The sequence below is a fragment of the Typopeltis vanoorti genome, chromosome 4 (genome assembly GCF_054136105.1).
Source record: "Typopeltis vanoorti isolate ZY-2024b chromosome 4, IOZ_Tvanoo_1.0, whole genome shotgun sequence".
Taxonomy (NCBI): domain Eukaryota; kingdom Metazoa; phylum Arthropoda; class Arachnida; order Uropygi; family Thelyphonidae; genus Typopeltis; species Typopeltis vanoorti.
The window spans coordinates 24,207,735-24,227,117 of NC_143552.1; the positions used below are offsets into that span (position 1 = coordinate 24,207,735).

General features: G+C 36.4%; 1 protein-coding gene across 3 annotated transcripts in view; it reads right to left on the minus strand.

Annotated features, from left to right (window-relative positions):
• Window positions 1-19,383, minus strand: part of LOC150107165 (tRNA (uracil-5-)-methyltransferase homolog A-like) — a 424,227-nt gene that overhangs the window by 113,585 nt on the left and 291,259 nt on the right. For all 3 annotated transcript variants that reach the window (XM_090391689.1, XM_090391688.1, XM_090391687.1), the window contains exon 11: window positions 9,565-9,640. In XM_090391689.1, coding sequence (XP_090247815.1) covers window positions 9,565-9,640 — 76 coding nt within the window. The remainder of the gene's footprint in view (window positions 1-9,564; window positions 9,641-19,383) is intronic.

Sequence of the window (19,383 nt, forward strand, 5' to 3'; positions counted from 1 at the left end):
CAGACAGGACAGCAAATATCAGAATTTCAGAACACAAGGACTACATTCGGTTTCACCAATACAGCCACTCTGGTCTTGCTGACCATGCGCTGGATACCTGCCATAGAATACAGTGGAAGAAAGCCACGATAATACACCATAGTAAATACAAACATGAATGGCTTTTCATGGAATCAGCTTCAGCCCTAAGAAACAATCCAAACCTCAACAAATTTGGCTACATGAGACCGACTCAAATTTGGGAAACCTACATCAGAAGACCTTCAGCCTAATCGCCCAAGAATACCAACATTGTCCACTAGGGGGCACCATCAGGACTTTAGGAGAAATAATAGCTTCCTGCTTCCTCACTTACTGTTTGTTGTGCCTGCGTGCACGTACCTTGTTCTTAAGTTCCTTGAAAATGGCAACGTCACGTTGCCGAAATATTTAAGTATATTAAAATTTATTTTAATGTATATCCTAGTTTACGTTGTAATTTCCTTAAATTATTTAGTAAAAAATCAATACTTGAAGTAGAAAAAGTCATCAAAAACCTAAAATGCAGAAAAAAAATGACTGGAGTAGATGACATCTGACAAGAAATGTTCAAACATGGAGATAAAAAAGTTATAGTGGTACACTATTCAGAAGGCCGGCTCAGAGAGTAGAATTCAGGATGATTGCACTAGAGCTGTCATAGTATCCAACTATAAAAAGTAAAACTTGAAGAAGAACAATCTAGATTCAGGCCATATAGAGGATGTCAGAATCAGATTTTCATGACAAACAATTGAAAAATCATGGGAATACAACAAGGATCTGTATTTAAGTTTCATAGGCCAGTAAAAGGCATATAACACGGTGCCATGAGGAAAGCCATTCAAAATGCTACAGTTATAGAGTATAAATTGGATGTGAGATTATGTCAAATAATATATAGACTATATTTGAGATGTAAGTGAGCAGTTAGAATTGAAGGATTTATAGGAAGATGGTTTGATGTTAATCAGATATGAGCCAAGGATGTATACATTATATCCACTGTTATTCATCTAAGTGGATCAGATTATGAAGGAAAGTGGTCTTAAACCTGATATCAAAATTGGAGATATTAGTCTCAGCTCTTTACTTTATGCAGGTATGATATTATACTTCTAAATAAATCCAATACAAATCTGCAGGACTTCCTGACTAAACTGAATAACTGCAGTAATGAATGTGCTATGAAAATCAGCAAGAAAAAGAATGAAAACAGACAGAAACAGTGAAAACATCAATTGCATTGTAAATGTGTAAAACACTTCAGAGTAAATATTTTAGTGAAGATGGAAAAGTTATGGAAGTAGACAACAGAATTAGCAAAGATGGTATTGTAGGATGTCAACTGCATAAATTTATATGGAAAAAAAGAGAAATCAGTCAAAACATTGAACTAGTTGTATACAAGAAAGGACAGTGTTCAACCAGTTTTAACTTATAGATCTGCGAGATGGAATAGAAATAGAACACTTAATGAAAGACTAGAGACCAGTGATATGAGAGTTATGAGAAAGATTAAGGGCATGAATAGATGACATTAATGGCAGTATCATATTAAAAAAAGAGAATATTAGGAAAGAATTTGACATTATTAGCATTCAGGAATGTATTCCTGAATGCTAATAATGAGCTGATTTCAGCTGGTATAGTCGCTTAACAAAATAGAAGAACGAAGGTTAGCAAACCAATTGTTCTTTGTAAGGATAGCAGGAAAAAGACCTAGATATATAGGCAGATTGATACAGTAAAAAGTGCTTTAGAAAGGAAATATAAGATCTGATAATATTGGAGTCTTGACAAATTATTATTATGTGACACCTCCAAGGAGTCGAAGGACTCATCAAGGAAGGACACCTACTCTACAACTCTCCATCTCCACCACTCAATCCACCAACTTCAACGAACCACCTCATATAAACCCATGCCATCTAGTGCCCACTATCACCATTATTATTTTCACAGACAATCACAAACATCCATACCCACGGCAGGATTCAAACCTGTAGCCTCTTGGCTGGAGAGCATGGATAAATAACATATTAATTTAGAGAAAAATTGTTGATAGGAAATTGGCAATGATGCCACTTTTTCATATAGTACAAGAGCAGAGAGGAACTTCCAGTGAAGTCAATAAGAATGATGAAGCTGGATCAAATCCTTCTGGAAGTTCAACTTCTGACAGAGTCAATCTCAGAAGAAGAAGATGTCTCTGTGTTAATGATTTACATAAAATAAGAACATGGAATGTAAGAAGCATGCATCAAGGAAAACTGGAACTGGTGAAGAAACAAATGAGAAGAACTTGAGTTAATATGTTAAGAATCAGTGAACTGAGGTGGACAGGAATGGGTCACTTTGATACTAATGATTTCATGATGTATTACTCTGGACATGAAAACCTTCGAAGAAATGGAGTAGCATTCATAGTTAGAAGAGAGTAGTATACAGTATTGATAAAACAGATTTTCTCTTGATATCTCCTGGTGACTGGAATGCAAAAGTGGGTGAAAAAGAAGAATGAGGCATCACTGGAAAATTTGGTTTAGAACTAAGGAATGAAGCAAAAGAAAGGATGTTGGAGTTTTGTATTGAGAATAGTTGCTTTATTTCAAACACTTGCTTCCAACAACATAAAAGAAGATTGTATGCATGGACTTCACCTAATGGAGAATACAGAAATTAGATAGATTATATTGCCAGCAGAAAGTGGAGGAGTATACTATCCAAGAAGCAAAAACATTACCTGGTGCACATTGTGGGACAGATCATGAATTGCTGATAGCTGAAGTTAAATTGAATTAAGGACTAAGAAGAAACAAAAGGACAGTATCAGATATAATTTAAATCCTATAAATGTAAAGTAGAAGTCAGAAAGAAATTATAAAGCTTAGAGAAGACAGGAAGAGAATTAGAAAAACTATGGGAAGAAACAAAATATACAGTCATAGAAGCAGCAAAGAAGACTAATTAAAGCAACAAGAAAGAAAGATTGTAAATGGTTGTCAAAAGAAGTTATTCAAATAGCAGAGGAAAGAAGAAAAATGAAACTTCAGAGAAACAAAGAAAGGGTTAGACAACTGAGTGCAGATTTCCAAAGAGTGACTAAAAAAGATAAGGAAAAACATCTAAACAAAAGTTGCAAGGAAATTGAAGAAAGCAATATTATGGGTAGAACAAGAAATCTGTTCACAAAAAATAAATGATGTTAGAAGAAAGTTTATCCCTAGATTAGGAGTTGTAAAAAGTAATTCACGTAAATGTCTGATGGAAGAAGCAGTGAAAAAAAAGATGGAAAGAGTATGTAGAGAATTTGTACAAGAAAGATAATAACTGACAAGCCTGGCTGGCCGAGTGGTTAGCGTATCCGCTCTCCAGCCAAAAGGCTGCGGGCATGGATGTTTGTGATTGTCTGTGAAAATGGTGGTGGTGCATGGTAGATGCCGTTGTTGTAGTTGCAGTTTGTAGTGGGTGGAGACAGAGAGTTTAGAGTAGATGCCCTCCCTCGATGAGTCTTTGAACTCCCTGGAAGTGTCATGTAATAATAACAATAATATTGAAGGAGAATTTGAAAGGAGAGAATTTGTTGAGGAACCCATGATAATGAAAAGTGATGCGATATTAGCAATGGAACAGGTGCGAAAAGGAAAAGCTCTGGAGCTGATGGTGTGTCAGTGGAATTATTGAGATCAGCTGAAGATGAAGTAGTGAATACATTGACTGAAATTTGTCAACAGGTTTGGAAGAAAATATACTGGCCTAGAAATCGGAAAACATCAGTATTCATCCCAATTCCAAAAAAATCAAATCCCAAATAATGTGAGAATTATAGAACCATCACTTTAATTTCACATGCAAGTTATGCTGAAAGTGATCTAACAAAGGTTGGAGCCATATGTGAACAGAGAAATGCCACAAGAACAGGCAGGCTTCAGGAGAAGTAGAGGAACTGGAGACCAAATAGTAAACATGAGATGGATTAGGAAAGGACAAGAGAATTTCAGAAGGAAGTATTCATCTGGTTTATTGATATAAGTAAGCTTTTGATTGCGTGGATCACAACAGACTGTGGATTGTAATGAGATCAATGAGATGAAGTTTCTAAAGAGTGGAAAGAAGACAAATTAGTACCACAAGCATTGTTCTTGGACAGAAGTTATTAATTATAGACCAGTATATATAACTGCAGTTGAAGTCAAGGTGTTGGAGAGATTGGTTAGAAACAGAGTACAAGATTGGTTCATGGGCATAGTATTTTTTATGATGGTCAGCATGGATTTGAAAATGGTAGTTCATGTTGTACAATTTCTTGCATTTTATGATAAGGTAATGCATGTGTTAGATAAGTGAAAATCATATACATTGATATTCTTGGACTTTGGAAAAGCATTTGATAGATTAACACGATAAGGTGTACAAGCTGCAAAGGATGTGAATAAATAGTGTATTGGTTAGATGGTTTGTGACTGGCTCTCCGAACAATACTAGCAAGTTTTGAGTGATGGAGAAGTGTCTCAAAAAAGGAGAGCAACCAGTGGCACTCCAAGGTCTTGTTCTTGGGCCACTGCTGTTTAACTTGTTTGTAAATGATACATCATGTGGAGTGACTGGGGATCTTCAGTTGTTTGCTGAAGATGAAAAGTTGGGGAGAATTATAAGTGGCACTGTTGATGCTAATTCCCTTCAGGAAGATTTGAATAGACTTTTGACTCAGACAAAACACCGGAGAGGGTCCAGAGACGAGTGACTAAGACAATATCAGGACACTGGAATGTTGGCTATGGAGAGAGAGAGAGAGAGGTTGAAGGAATGTGGATTGCAGAGTTTGGTGGATAGGAAGAAAATATGATGTGCCATTTAAGTTGGTGAGGGAATTTTATCAGATTAATCCAGAAGGGATTATAAAAAGAGTAGAAAGCGAGAGGGAAAGAACCAGATACAATGTGTAAGAGTGTATTGAAGAAGGCTGTAAGGAGTTGATTTTTTACATGAAGAATTGTGAGCAAACGAAACAAATTACTGGAACAAGTTGTTAATGTAGGAAGTATTAAGGATTTTAAGATCTGGTACGATAAATATGTTGTCAGTTGAATGAACCTGCCACAATGAGTCTTCTGACTCCATGGAGGGAGTAGTAGTAGTAATAGTAATAATAATAATGTATTTTTTTTGTAGATTTGAAATAAAAATACAAGGGCCAAGAGAAAATCTGTTGAGAAAGATACAACTGTATTGTATAAATGGTGCATTAAACTGTATAACATGTAGTCTATATTTAAAGTGATAAGTTAGAAATGAAGGGAATAGTAAAGTGGTTTGATACAAAATCAGGTGTAAGATAAGACAAATGTACAGCAATCCCTCGATTAATGCCCCCACGATTAGTGTGACTATATGCACCTTAAAAATAAATGTTACAGATTTTAAAAATTTTCCATCTATAAATTTTTTATGGCTAACTATTTAAAAAAATTTATCACAGGATGAAATAATTTAGTTAACGATTTAAAACATTTTACAAAGTTATTTTTTAATGGCATACTACACTATTTCCAAGTACACTATGTTCCAAATTTACCGCCAAAATTTATGCCGTCTGCTAATTACATAGCATTTTGATGATCATATCTCGTGCCTCCTTTGCAATTTTCCTTACTTTTTTTTTTATTTTAAAGTATTTTCCCAACCTTTCATCATGAGTAAAAAAATTAGTGAGCAAAAAGTGGAAGTGTGAAAATGATTAGAAAAGTGATCTCACTGGAAGAAAGACTTGAAATAATCAAGATAAATGAACAAGGCGAGTCCAGAACAAAGATAGGACAAGAACACAAAAATGGGTGAATCAACTATAACAGCGATTTTAAGCAAAGCTGCTGTGTGAATATGATTATGCATCATTAATAACAATAATAATAAAAAATATATCTTGTATCACTCATAAAATGTATCAATTTCTTTACAGATTGATAAACAAGCTAATATATAAATAGTTAACATATTTGCTTCAACAATGGCAGTTATACAAGTAAAAACGTGCAATAGCATTAAGAAAAGCTTACAATTTGACCAGATCCAGAATTAAACATGTGACTATGATATACATCCAAACTGATATCCCACTAGTAAGACATTTGTCTAACTGATGAGCCAGCACAAAATTTTTCAAGCCCTGTATACAAGGATGTGGTGAAAAGTTGTGATAATTACCATGAAGGAATTGAGGTAGAATCATGTAACTTACACATTATTCTACATATTCCCCCCCACAAACTGTTATACATTTGTTATAATGCTGCTGCATCATTTGGAATCGTCTGAGAGCAGTCTTTCCCAGTCCTCAGCTGCATATATGACTTCGTCATCTGCGGAAAATTTTGTTCCTTTCGAGTGTTTCTTTAAATTTGGGAATACGAAATAGACATATGGAGCCAGGTCTGCCGAACAGGGCAGATGAGGCAGACATTGAAAGCCTGAGTTGTGTATTGAGTTTCATGAGCAGTGTGAGCAGGTGCATTATCCTGCAAAAGCAACAAGCCTCTGCTCAGTTTCCTGCAGTGATTTCCCCTTCGGTATCTCCTTCAATTCCTTCAGAGATGTTGAATAAATTGCTGCGGTGTCACAGTTTCAGGTGTTTCTTTAAATTTGGGAATACGAAATAGACATATGGAGCCAGGTCTGCCGAACAGGGCAGATGAGGCAGACATTGAAAGCCTGAGTTGTGTATTGAGTTTCATGAGCAGTGTGAGCAGGTGCATTATCCTGCAAAAGCAACAAGCCTCTGCTCAGTTTCCTGCAGTGATTTCCCCTTCGGTATCTCCTTCAATTCCTTCAGAGATGTTGAATAAATTGCTGCGGTGTCACAGTTTCACCTTTTTTGAGGCACTTGTTAAGAATTATGCCATCCATATCCCAAAAGACAATGGCAGAAACCTTCCCTGTTGACTTTTGGATTCAGAACTTCTTTGGCTGTAGAGAACCTTTGTGTCTCCACTCCACTAACTGTTGTTTGGTCTCTGGGTAGTAGTGAAGTCATGTTCCATCAACAGTCACAATACAAGTAAAAAAATTTGCACCTGATTTCTCAAAATGACCCAAAATCCCTTGAGATGACAGCACATTTTCTCTCTTTTGGTTGATATTCAAACACTTGGGGGACCTGACCCACTTCACTGAGAACTTCTGCGTGTCCAGATGTTGGTGGATAATGACCCCAACTTGTTCCCTGGAAATTCCCAAGTCTTTGCAATGTTTTTGGTTGGTATTCGTCTATCATTAAAGATCATGGCATGCACTGCATTGATGTTTTCAGGTGTGATCGCTGTGGAAGTCTTACTGACCTGGGGTCATCTGTTGTCTCAGGTCCAGTTTTAAACTTGGCCACCCATCTGGCAACTGTTGGATATGCTGGAGTACAGTCCCCTAAAGTCTCACACAAAGTTCGGTGAATCCCAGTAGCAGACTTTTCTTGCAGCACGAAAAACTTGACGATGGCCAGCACCTTTGTGTCTTTGAATTTCTTCAATACCTCTGACATGTCTTCTTCTATGACGTAAAAGAAAAAGAACACATTAATATGTGATGAAACATGGGGGCTAAAGGGTTTTAAGATATGTTCTTTCTTAAGGTTAAATCAGCTGCTTTGACATCATTTTTGTTCTAGGTATTTATCAGAACTTTTCAGTCCCCCATACCTCATATGTGTAAAAGGAGGGAGAGTGAGAGAGACTAAATGTTTTTTTTCCAAGTCACTTCAGCAATTGACTAAGTAGGGTTCTCTTGTACCATCCTTAAACATCTATATTATAGGTATTATTTCTGGAAAAATTCCCATGTTACTCCTCTAACTATTATTTTTATGGCTATTTAGCCTATTTTTGTTTAGGAGTACCCCCTTTTTTTTTTAATAATGTCATTGGCTTTTTATTCAATTTTTAGGACATTACTGATGTTTTAAAAAAAGATATATGAAGAATTTATAAGAAGAATAATTCGGACATACCTTTCTAACAGCAGATAAATGTATATTGCCATATGGCGGATGCCACTGAATAAGAAGACAACCAGCAACATCCCACAAAGGTAAGTCTGAATTATTCTTCCTATATGTTCTTCATATATCTGTCTTTAAAACATCAGTAATGGCCTAAAAATTGAGTAAAAAACCAATGACATTATACAAAAAAAGGGTACTCCTAAACAAAGTCGGAATTTCTATGGCTAAATAGCCATAAAAATAGTAATCTATGTTATAGCTTAATTTTTACCCACAATCAGCTTGGCAAGTAGAAGTTATTTGGTGAATCAAGTGATTAGAAAAGCTTAACACTATTCAAACAATGAAACTGGACTATTTATTTTTACAATCATAAATTCTGATCCTGAAGCCATTCACTCATAGGGAACTGCTTATCTTATTAACTTCAGTGCTAATAAACCTCAATCTAGTCTTATATTTTGCAAAAAACTGCTTTTCTTCTGATCTTATTAAGAGATTTGAAGAAAAAAATCTTATTTTTCTTCAAATTTCTAGATAAGAGAAGAATTTGAGATAATTCTAACCTCCAATCTTTCTTAGCATAAACCTAACACAGGCACTGCCTCCTCATCATCCACATTATCTTTTTCTTTTTTGTTAGCTCCCAATGTTGCTTTCCTTCAGGAGAGCTATTAATTACATAAAACACAATTCTGTACAGCCACTGAACTATCCAAGAGATAGTTCAGTGGCTGCCACACCCTATCATTGTATTCTGAACTGGCATTCTCACTTTCTAGAGAAACCAAAGTTATTAGAAGAGAAAAGACTTTTTGTTTTCTGGTTGTATAAGTTGCCAATAAAGAGAAACTCTATTACTATTTCTATTTTTAAATTTCTGAGGGAGAGTGAGAGCGTGCGCACACACACACACACATATATATAGATATACACACACCACGAATACAGTTCACAATTAGTTTTGCAAGAAAATTCTACGGGAATAAAAAATAAAACAAACTTGAAATTGGCAAGTAATACTGCCAAATGTGTAAAAATGCACACACCAGCCCAAAGTGAAATAAAATGGATATATTACAAAGTCAAGCAAGCCATCACCAGATGTATAACACATGTGAAACACAGTCTGGCATGAGGTGTTTTAAGAGGTTACATGAAGATTTCCACCCAGTTATATGGATTTGATCCTTGAGACAAGAGTTCTAAGAAAAATTAGAAGGGAATTAGCTGGCCCAAAGGCAAAATTATATCAAAAAAGAAGTTATTAAAAAGGAACTAAAATTTGTTATTATTTATGAATGAATGCACAGATCAAATCTAAGGTGATATGGTCACTTCTTGATCACAAAATGTTTTGAGAATGTTGGGATTTCAGCTTCAGAATAATAATTCAGAAAGACATAAACTAGCACTACTCCCCTTTCCCACACTAATACGATAGCTGCTTCCATTCTAGTGTTTTTTTTTTAACATTAATCTGCAGAACACCGAACAAACATTACAATTTAGACTACATGAATACCTAATAAGATATATATATAAGAACTTACCATTTATTTGTGCATTATTTCTAGCATTCTCAACAGCCTGTGAGCAACATTCTATTCCTATCACCCTTTTAACTCTCTGCAATAAAAGGATATTAATGAATTTAATTATGTGCATTAATAATAATAAATCGTACTTCACTAAAGTTTTACTAAGGTGTGTTTCTTATGTATTCATTTTTTTTTTAACTTTCTCTTAAAAAATAATCAAAATGACCCTTCAATGTCAAATAAGTGAATCAAGAATGACAAGAAACTGTGGCTATAATTATTATACAAATTGATTATATTCCAGTTTAGTTTCATTTCAAGCTCTGAAATTATAATAGAATAATTCTTGTAGATAAACTTATATGTTGATTACACATGGCTAAATTTTTAATGAAATGACAATGTCTACTAAAATATTAATTAAAAAACTTTAATCAATACCTTTCAATATTTCTGCAATGTTACACTGCCATCTTCTGGGAACATAAAACTATGATATGTGCATGCAGGCACTAACAACGAGCAAATGAGGCTGAAGAAGGAATATGGAGTTGATCCTAGATTCTAAAGGTGCTCCCCTATTGGGCTAAATTGGATTGTCTTGGCTGTTGGGCTGACGTTCTTAGGATGTGCTTCCCAAATTTGGGACATTCTCATGCACCCAAATGTGTTGAGATTTGGGAAATTTTTTGGAGCTGAGTCTGATTCCAAGAACAATCTTTCATATTTATATTTGCTATGGTGTAGTAAAGTGGCTTTCTTCCAGCGTATTCTTGTGGTGGGAATCTAGTGCATGGTCTGCAAGTCCTGAGTGGCTGTATTAGTGAAACCGAATGTAGTATTTGTGCTTGGAAATCCTGATATTAGCTGTCCTGCCCGTTTGGCCACAGTAGGACAGTTTAGTTACCTGTAAGGGACCTGGTATACTCCAGGTAGGTCTAGGGAAAGTGGCTGGTCTTTGGTGGGCAGGTAAGGGATGCCAATTTCTTAAGTGGTTTGTAACAGGTAGTCAGGTCAAAATTTTTTAAGATCTTTGTGAGCTTTTCAGACGTGCCCCGGATATACAGAATGGTGATAGATCTAGTATAATCTCTGTTAAGAAGGGGGGGGGGGGGGATATGGTTAACAGCTTTTAATATTTTCTGGATTTTTGGAGGGTTGTAGCCATTGGCTAAGAAGGTGTTAAGGATATGGTTAAGTTCAGTAGTTAGGGCATTGTTGCCTGAGCAGATTAATTTAGTCCTGTTATATAGGATTTTTATAATCCCATATTGTTGTGAAGGGGGGGGGGGCATTGCTGGTGAATGTATCTACCTGTATGGGTCGGTTTTCTGTAAACAGAGAAAGCCAGAGATCCATCAGGTTGGCATGTAATCAGAGTGTCTAGAAAAGGGAGACTGTTGTTGTTTTTCTTTCTAAGGTGAACTGGATTCTGGAGTGTTGATTGTTTAAGTGTGTTAGGAAGTTGTGGAGTGTGTGTGTGTGTCTGAGCCACATGGGCAAATAGCAAACACATCATCCACATAGTGTAGCCAGACAGTGGGTTTTTGTGGGGCTGAGTTTAAGGCTTTTTCTTCAAAAGTCTCCATAAAGAAGTTTGCTTGGGATGGAGAGAGTGCAGAACCCATGGCTGTCCCCTCTATATGTTTGTCGAATTTTCTTTGCCAAATGAAATAGCCTGAGTTCATGGTGAACTGAAATATGAGATATCAGGAGGAAATATGGCTTGGATGAGATCTAAGGTATCTTTGAGTGGGACATTTGTAAATAAAGAGGAGACATCAAAACTGACCATTATGTCAGTGTGTTGGAGTCAGAGGTTCTCTCTATACTGGCTTGAAAGTGGGTTGAGTTTTTAATATGTGTGATGGTTTGTTGCTTGTATAATGTGTGAACACTTTGGCTAAATGTTTGGCTAATTTGTATGTGGGGAATCAATGCCATCCAGAATGGGGCGTAATAGCACTTTCTTATCCAAATTTTGTTTATCCAAAAATATTTATGTATTTTTGGATAAACAAAATGCCTTTAGCATCCCAAAACACCGATGTCACGAGCTTTCCTGCTGATGGAACCAACTGTCTTCTTTGGCACTGAACAACCAGCTTCTGTCCACTGTTTTAACTGCTGTTTGGTTCGTGGTGTGTAATGGTGAATCCAAGTCTCATCCATAGTAATAAATTGACACACAAAATCGGTTTTATTCTTGTTAAAACGCTCCAAGCAGTTTTCAGAGATTTTCATGGGAGTGTGTTTTTGATCTGCTGTGAGCAAGTATGGCACCCATCTTGCACAAAGCTTTATCATTTGCAATTTTTCATGCAAAATATTTCAAAATAATTCTACAAATTCTTTTGAAATGCCTATAGTCTCAGCAATTTCACGCACTTGACTCACGGGGTCATCCAATACCATATTGTGCACCTCATGAATGATTTCTGGTGTTGTTACACTTTTTGGGCATCCTTTGTGTCGATCATCTTCAAGGCTGGTATGGCCACGTTTAAACTCTGCAGCCCATTTCATAATTGTTGGAAACGAAGGAGAAGAGTGCCCAGAATAAACTTTTAAGTTTATTCTGGGTTTTTTTTAAGTGCCCAGAATATAAGAGTAAACTTTTATGAACTTCGAATGAATTTATTTTGGTGTTAAACCAAAAGAAATTTTACAAAGAATTTTATAACCACACGATGCTCAATTTTATCCATTTCAAGGGATACAGATAACATTTTGCTTCAGACAGCTGTATAAAACAAACTACTTGATAGAATGACTTGCTATTTTACATGGTTGCTTATGACAGATGTACCAACTTAGAAAAAAAATCTTGCTGATAGTATTGCCATCTATGGTCGAGGCCAAGAACTTTTCAGACCACCCTTGTATTCCTTGGGAAATACATCAGGAGGAAGACTGTTCCACAGTGCAGCAGTAGCAAGGTTGAAGGAGGAAGAAAAGAAACTTGTTCTGTGGGTTTTAAGGTGTACTGTGAAAGGATGTTGGGTGGCAGCTGTACGTGTTCCAATGGGCTTAGTACAGAGTGGGGGAATTATTGATGCTGTTTCAGATGAACATTTTCCATGGAAATATTTATAGAATATACAAATTTCAGTGGTTGGGAGTAACGGAGACACTGACCTTAACGCGAATGGGTTGAAATTATTGGACTTCTGCTGTACTAGCAGCTTGTCCATAATGAATACCTTCTTCCAGCACTAAGAAGTCCATAAGCATACCTGGTACAGGGATACACTTGGACAAAGGTCTCTGATTGACTTCTTTATAGTCTCAACAGACCTATTTTCCTCAGTGCTGGAAGTTCGTGTGAGGAGAGGGGCAGAACTATCAAATGACCACCACTTTGTTGTCTGCACTCTATGGCTACAGAAACCAAATGCTACCATCAATGCTGGTAGACCTAAGCAGCTATACCACGTTGTAAAATCTAGTATAGAAGGAATTCAGAAAATAATTTCTTCTATACTGATTTTACTTGGGAAATAAAATTAATTTAATATATTTGTAATTTGATTAATACTTAACTCATTTTGCTGTAATAAACCTGAAAAAAAAAATGTTAGAATAAATTGTAATAAGAAAATTGTACAGGCAAAGAAATAACTCAGATGGGATTAAAATGAAAGACCCGAGGTTATCGCAACTCGCAAAGGTCAATGAAGTACGGGGTTTCCTGACTTAATTCAGCGACCGCCGGGTAGCTGAGAAGACCCCCTTCAAGAAAATCCAGGTGATTCAATCTGTAGGGGTTCCAAGGTCGGGAGAGCAGAATAAAAGGGGAAGAATCGAAGGAAGGGGGGGGGGGGCAGGCTTTTGGTTCCTGCTATCATTGCGAGGAGTTTCCTGTGTGTCTTACCGTTCCAAGGACAGGGATCCATGTTCCACCAGCAGAAGCCCAATGATGATAGGAGGTTCGTAATAGCAGTGATGGTCTACTCCAGAGTTCCTACCGCTGAGTTCCTTGACTGTTTCCGCATGTGAAGTATCATCAATGTCGTAAAAAGTGCCCATGTGTGAATTTTACCGGAAAGTAGAAGAAGGTGTCAATGATCTCTAGGATCTTGTATAATGAACTGGATGACCAAGTAGCAAGTAAGACTTTTTGTATAAAACTTTCCTAGATGTAAATTTATGGCAAAGATTGCTAAATTTATAGTTTGTTCACATTAAGAATAGTAGTAAAGTCGGAAGGCCATTTGTTAAAACAATTGTGAAGTAGTTTGCAGAGTTATGAGGAATTAGCTAACATTATTGTATGTGAAAGTTTTAGTATGCTTAATAATACTTATAGTCTGAGTTAAATTAATGTTAAGTATGTACAGGTCTGTTCCCTTGTCAGATCTATATGTATTTATTGCATTAGTCATTTAGCTTAAGCGAGAAATATTTAATTAATCTAGTGGAGAACCAGACAATAAGTTAAATAAGATAAGTGAATAAGGGAAAGAGAAGAAATATTGAATTGTAAAGTACAAACATTATTTAAAGAATACAAAAATACTTTAAATTTTACAGCGTGAAATGGGAGGCATTGGAAAATGAGGCTGTGAGGAAGAAATTTACAGATAACATCTCCTCCAGGTTCAAAGAGATTCCCAGACATACTGCAGATGTTGAGTTGGAGTGGGAGCTGTTCAGAACAGCTGTCACTGCCTCTGCACTTTCATGCTGTGGCAGAAAGCAGCTCAGCGTAGTGACAGGCAGTGAGAAAAGGATACCTCAGTGGAACCAACAGGTCCAAAAAAGGTGTCCGGCCAAAAAAAGGAGGCCTATCAAACATGACTTAGGGTCAGGTCACCCGAGATGCATTTCCAGTACACTGAGGCCTGTAAAGCTGCTGCTGAGGCAGTAAAGACAACAAAGCAGAAGGTTTAGGAATCCTTTGGAGAAAGATTAGACTCATCCTATGCAAATGCAAACAAGGTATTCTGGCAGACCATCCGCTGCCTTCAAGGGAGGAAATCATGCACAGCAAGGGCAATTAAGGCCTCTGATAGCACTTTTAACAACCAAGAAGGATATCCTCCACAAATGGAGGGAATACTTTGAGAGCCTTCTTAACCCGGATGGCCAGGCAGCTGTGACATCCAAGAGGTGCAGATTGGGGCAATGACTAGTCTCACAGCAGAAGAGGTCCATTTAGCAATAAAATTGCTAAAATCAGGGCAGGGCTGCTGGTGATAATGAAATTCGGCCCAAAATGCTAAAAACCTTAAATCGAGACGGTGTTCTCTGGCTGACTCGGGTGTGTCAGGCTGCTTGGATATCTGGGTGAGCACCAAAGCAGTGGCAGACAGGCATAATAATACAAGTCTTCAAGAAGGGAGACCAGAGAGATTGCAGCAACTATCGTGGCATCTCTCTGTTCAGCCTGCCGAGGAAAGTATATGCTAGATGGCATATGGGAGGCATTGGAAGGTGCAGCAGCATAGTTGAGTCAAAGTTCCAAGAAGAACAATGTGGCTTTTGTCCTAGTAGAAGCACAACTGACCAAATCTTCACTTTAAGGCAAGTCTTTGAGAAATCTTGGGAATATGCCAAGAATGTCTACATATGTTTTGTGGACTTGGAGAAGGCACATGACAGGGTTCCTCGGGATAAGTTTCGGCAAGTAGTACAGGAGTATGGAGTGGATGGCCAACTATTAGTTGCCATTAAGTCCCTGTACGAATGCCCAGAGTTTTGTGTCAAGGTAAACAGCACAAAGTCTGAACCTTTCAGTCTCTGTTGGTCTCTGCCAAGGGTATGTTCTGTCACCCCTCCTTTTCATAATATTTATGGACTGGATTGATAGGCACAGCCGAAGCAGTGAGTGTGTCAGAATTGGAAGATGTAGCATTGGACGTCTGCTTACCATCTTTGCCACAAGTTGCCCCAGTCCTGAAAGATACTTCAGGCACAAACTTTGTTTGCTTACACTTGGATAATGGATTAAACCAAGTATATAATTTCTTGGTATCTTTAATTTATAATAAAATTTAAAAAAGTGAAATCAAGTGAAAAACTTTTAACAACAGTCAATTATCTGCTGGATTTAATTAGGGTTGTTACCATTAAATTCCATTAATGTTTTGATAGTGAAAAGTTCTTTGTAAGCTTGAGGGAGAGGAGCACACTTTATGTGCTCTATTAATTAAAGACTTGATAACACCAATTTTTTGAGAGGTGTGATGAGCAGACTTTTGATGAATGTATCTGCCAGTAAAGGTAGGTTTTCGATAAACACTGGTTGATAAATTACCAGAGGCTGTGCATGTAAGAAGGATGTCCAAGAATGGTAAACTACCAGCCTTTTCTTTTTCCTTGGTGAACTGGATGCGTGAAGACTTGATAACACCAATTTTTTTGAGGGCTACCCATGGCAGTACTTCAACTTGTTTATAGATCTTGTTTTCCAGCTGAAATATCCTGAATGTATAACAAATTCAAAAATCTTTGCAATATCGGGAGGAGTAATCATCATACAGTAATTAACAGTGTCGGATAATGGAATATTGGTAAAGAGGGAAACAATATCAAAGCTGACTAACAAGTCCAACCCTTGTACAAAAATAGAGGCAGATCTTCTTGTTTGTCTGAAATAAGATAATCTACAAGAGCACGGAATCTGGTAGACACTTGGATGATTAAGATGTGGAAGCTTGTCCTTAGGAGAAGTGAGAAAGGTAGAGATTTTTCTAAACGGTGCTCTTGTGGATTATCTTATTTCGGACAGACGGGAAGATCTACCTCTATTCGGCTAGAAGAACACCAATCTTATATTGAATGCTTTAAACCTGAAATGTCTGGACTTGCAGACCATGCCATCTTCACTAGACACAGAGTTCATTGGAGAAAGACAAGAGTTCTTCACAAAAGTCAGTTTCTCATGGAACACCTTTATAAAGAAACATGTGAAACTCTACTTCATTCTCCTAACTTAAACAGATCCGACGGCTTACGACTATCCCCTTTATGGGAGATAGTACTTTACAAATCAGCTAATCTTTCCTAACTTTATATTGTATTATTATTTTTATTTATTTTTTTTTTTAAGGAAATTTATTGACCTTTTTAGTTATCTTACACCAGTAACTTAGGTGGTGCTTTTTGGAATTGTCAGTTATTGTTTAATTTGAGCTTAATGTACTGAAGATGCCTGTGACACACAGGCAAAAATTATATAATTAAATTATTATAACAAAACTATTAAATAATCTTTGTACGTGAGTTTTTTTCGTTATTAATTTTGTATCGATATGTCTACTCATGGTATACCTCTTTTAAAACTTAACATAAAGGTAGCAAAATGTTCTAAAGGTTACTGAAAAAAACAACAACTTACAAATGAAGGAAAAAGGAAAGGAAAGGAATCAGAGACAATAAAGGTGACATAAAATGAAAATAAGAATATTCTGGATGACTGTAATAATTACTTTAAAAATTATTAAATATAATAATAAATGACAATAGTAGAAAATTACCAGGAGGAATACTACTTGTGGATACAATTCTGATTTGGGAGGTAGAAAAAGCTGTCAGCTCAGAAACCAGCAATGTGTGGAAAGCAGCTGAAGAAAATGATCAACTAGAAATGCTAAAATATCGAGATATGAGTTTGACAGTGACAATTTAAAGTTTCAGAGAACCTTAGTCAGAAGATCAAATTCCAAGATGGCTGAAGTAGAAATCTCATGGCACCCATCATGCTAAAAAAGAAAGAGTTGGAGAGAATTCCTATTACATAGTTGAGGAGACAACAAAAATTACATGGTGAATAACAAACTGAGGGATTCTGTATGAATGGAGGTTATTATCCTAAAGTAAATATTACCAAATATTTACTTTAGGATAAATAGTTGAGAAATCCAGGGAATATAAGATTTGTGTTTCAGTTTTGTAGATATGGAAAAGGCATGTGATAAGGTGCCAAAGCAAAGCTTTTCAAAAGGCTGCAACTGTATAGCGTAAATGGGATATAGTAATACATAGCCTATACTTAATTCATCATTGAATTAGGAATGTAAAGAATGATGGTTTGACCAGAAGTCAGGTTAAGATAAGGAAACAGTGTGAATTATCTACACTGTAATTCATCATTTATATGAATCACATTAAGAAGGAAAATGGCATTAATCCCGATGTCAATGCTGGAAACATTCAACTCAATTTTTAACTTTATGTAGATGATGTTATATTCCAAAACAAATCCTTCAGGACTCTTAATTAAATTGAATAACTGCTGCAACAAATTTGTAATGAAAATTAGAAATAAAAAGCGAAAAATTGTGAAAATAGGAAAAAAATGAACAAGTTAACTATCTTCTCAATGGAGAATCTACAACTATGAAGAACAAGTGAAATACTTCAAATTAAAAAAAAACAATAAAAATACAATAAAAACAAAATGTGCGTGCGTCTGTAATAAATTTAGTTTAATCCTTTATCCAAGTGTAAGCAAATAAGGTTTGCGCCTGAAGTATCTTCAGGACTGAGGCAACTTGCGGTAAAGGTGGACTAAGCTCTCATCACTCCTTGTCTTAGTATCTCCCATAATGCAAAGCTGCCCTCCACGAGTTGCCTCAGTCCTGAAGATACTTCAGGCGCAAACTTTGTTTGCTTACACTTGGATAAAGGATTAAACTAAATTTATTATAGTCTAACCAAGTGGTTAAAAACTTCCAACATCTTTCTCTAAATCCAGAGTAATTTAATAATAAAGTGAGACACCTTTTGGCAACTCATATAGGTAAATATGACTTCTCCATTGCTTCTGCCTTAGTATCACCACCTCTGGGTCTGGCTCCCACTGACGAGACCTCAACAAAGGTCTTAACCGGTTTGAGTAGTGGCCCTTCCCTTAATGCATAGTATTATAGATGTCCGCAAGGAGATGTGCTTTGCATTATGGGAGATACTAAGACAAGGAGTGATGAGAGCTCGGTCCACCTTTACCATGAGTTGCCCCAGTCCTGAAGATATTTCAGGTGCAAACTTTGTTTGCTTACACTTGGATAAAGGAGTAAACTAAATTTATTATAGTCTAACCAAGTGGGATAAAACTTCCAACACGTGTGTGTACACGCACACATTTAACGACTTATCAGTTACTTAACGATCACCAATACGTATTCTGCTATTCTCACTTCACACCAAATCTTCTAGTGTACCTTATTCATCTTTGTACACAACACAACATATGGAAAAGTTCAGAGAAAATGTAGCAGTTGCTTAATATTTCCGAGACATTTGATGAGTGTGGCATTGTGGTTTTCTTACTAAGCTCTATCTCACAGTATTCTTCCTAGCCTTTGTAGGTGTATCACCAGCTTCCACTCTAGTCATTCATTATCAATCATGTAAATAGTTGCCTTCTAACATATTTTTCAATGAATGTGTGAATACCCCAAGAATCTGTGCTTTCACCAACATCAGTGAACTTCTCTCTCATATCCTACTGGATGAAGAACTCTCCAACCCTATTCATTTCCGAAACCTTATAATGATCACATAATTCAGGCATCAAGATCTATAGATCATGCCTTGAACACTGATCTCCTTGCCATTATTATATCGGAATGTGAGTGGAAGACCTGATGAGTTTAAATGCAACCAAAATGCCATCTTGTCTCATCTCCATGAAGAAAACCTACACTTCACTCATCCATGCTTTTGACAGTCCTGTGAAGTTTTATGCTTGGTTATCAAGTTAATTATAATAAACAAAATTATATCCTTGCTTAATCCTATATCCAAGCATAAGCAAGCAAACTTTGCATGTAAAGTGTCTTCATGATCAGGCTACTTGTATATAGACTGTTGACTTCACATCAA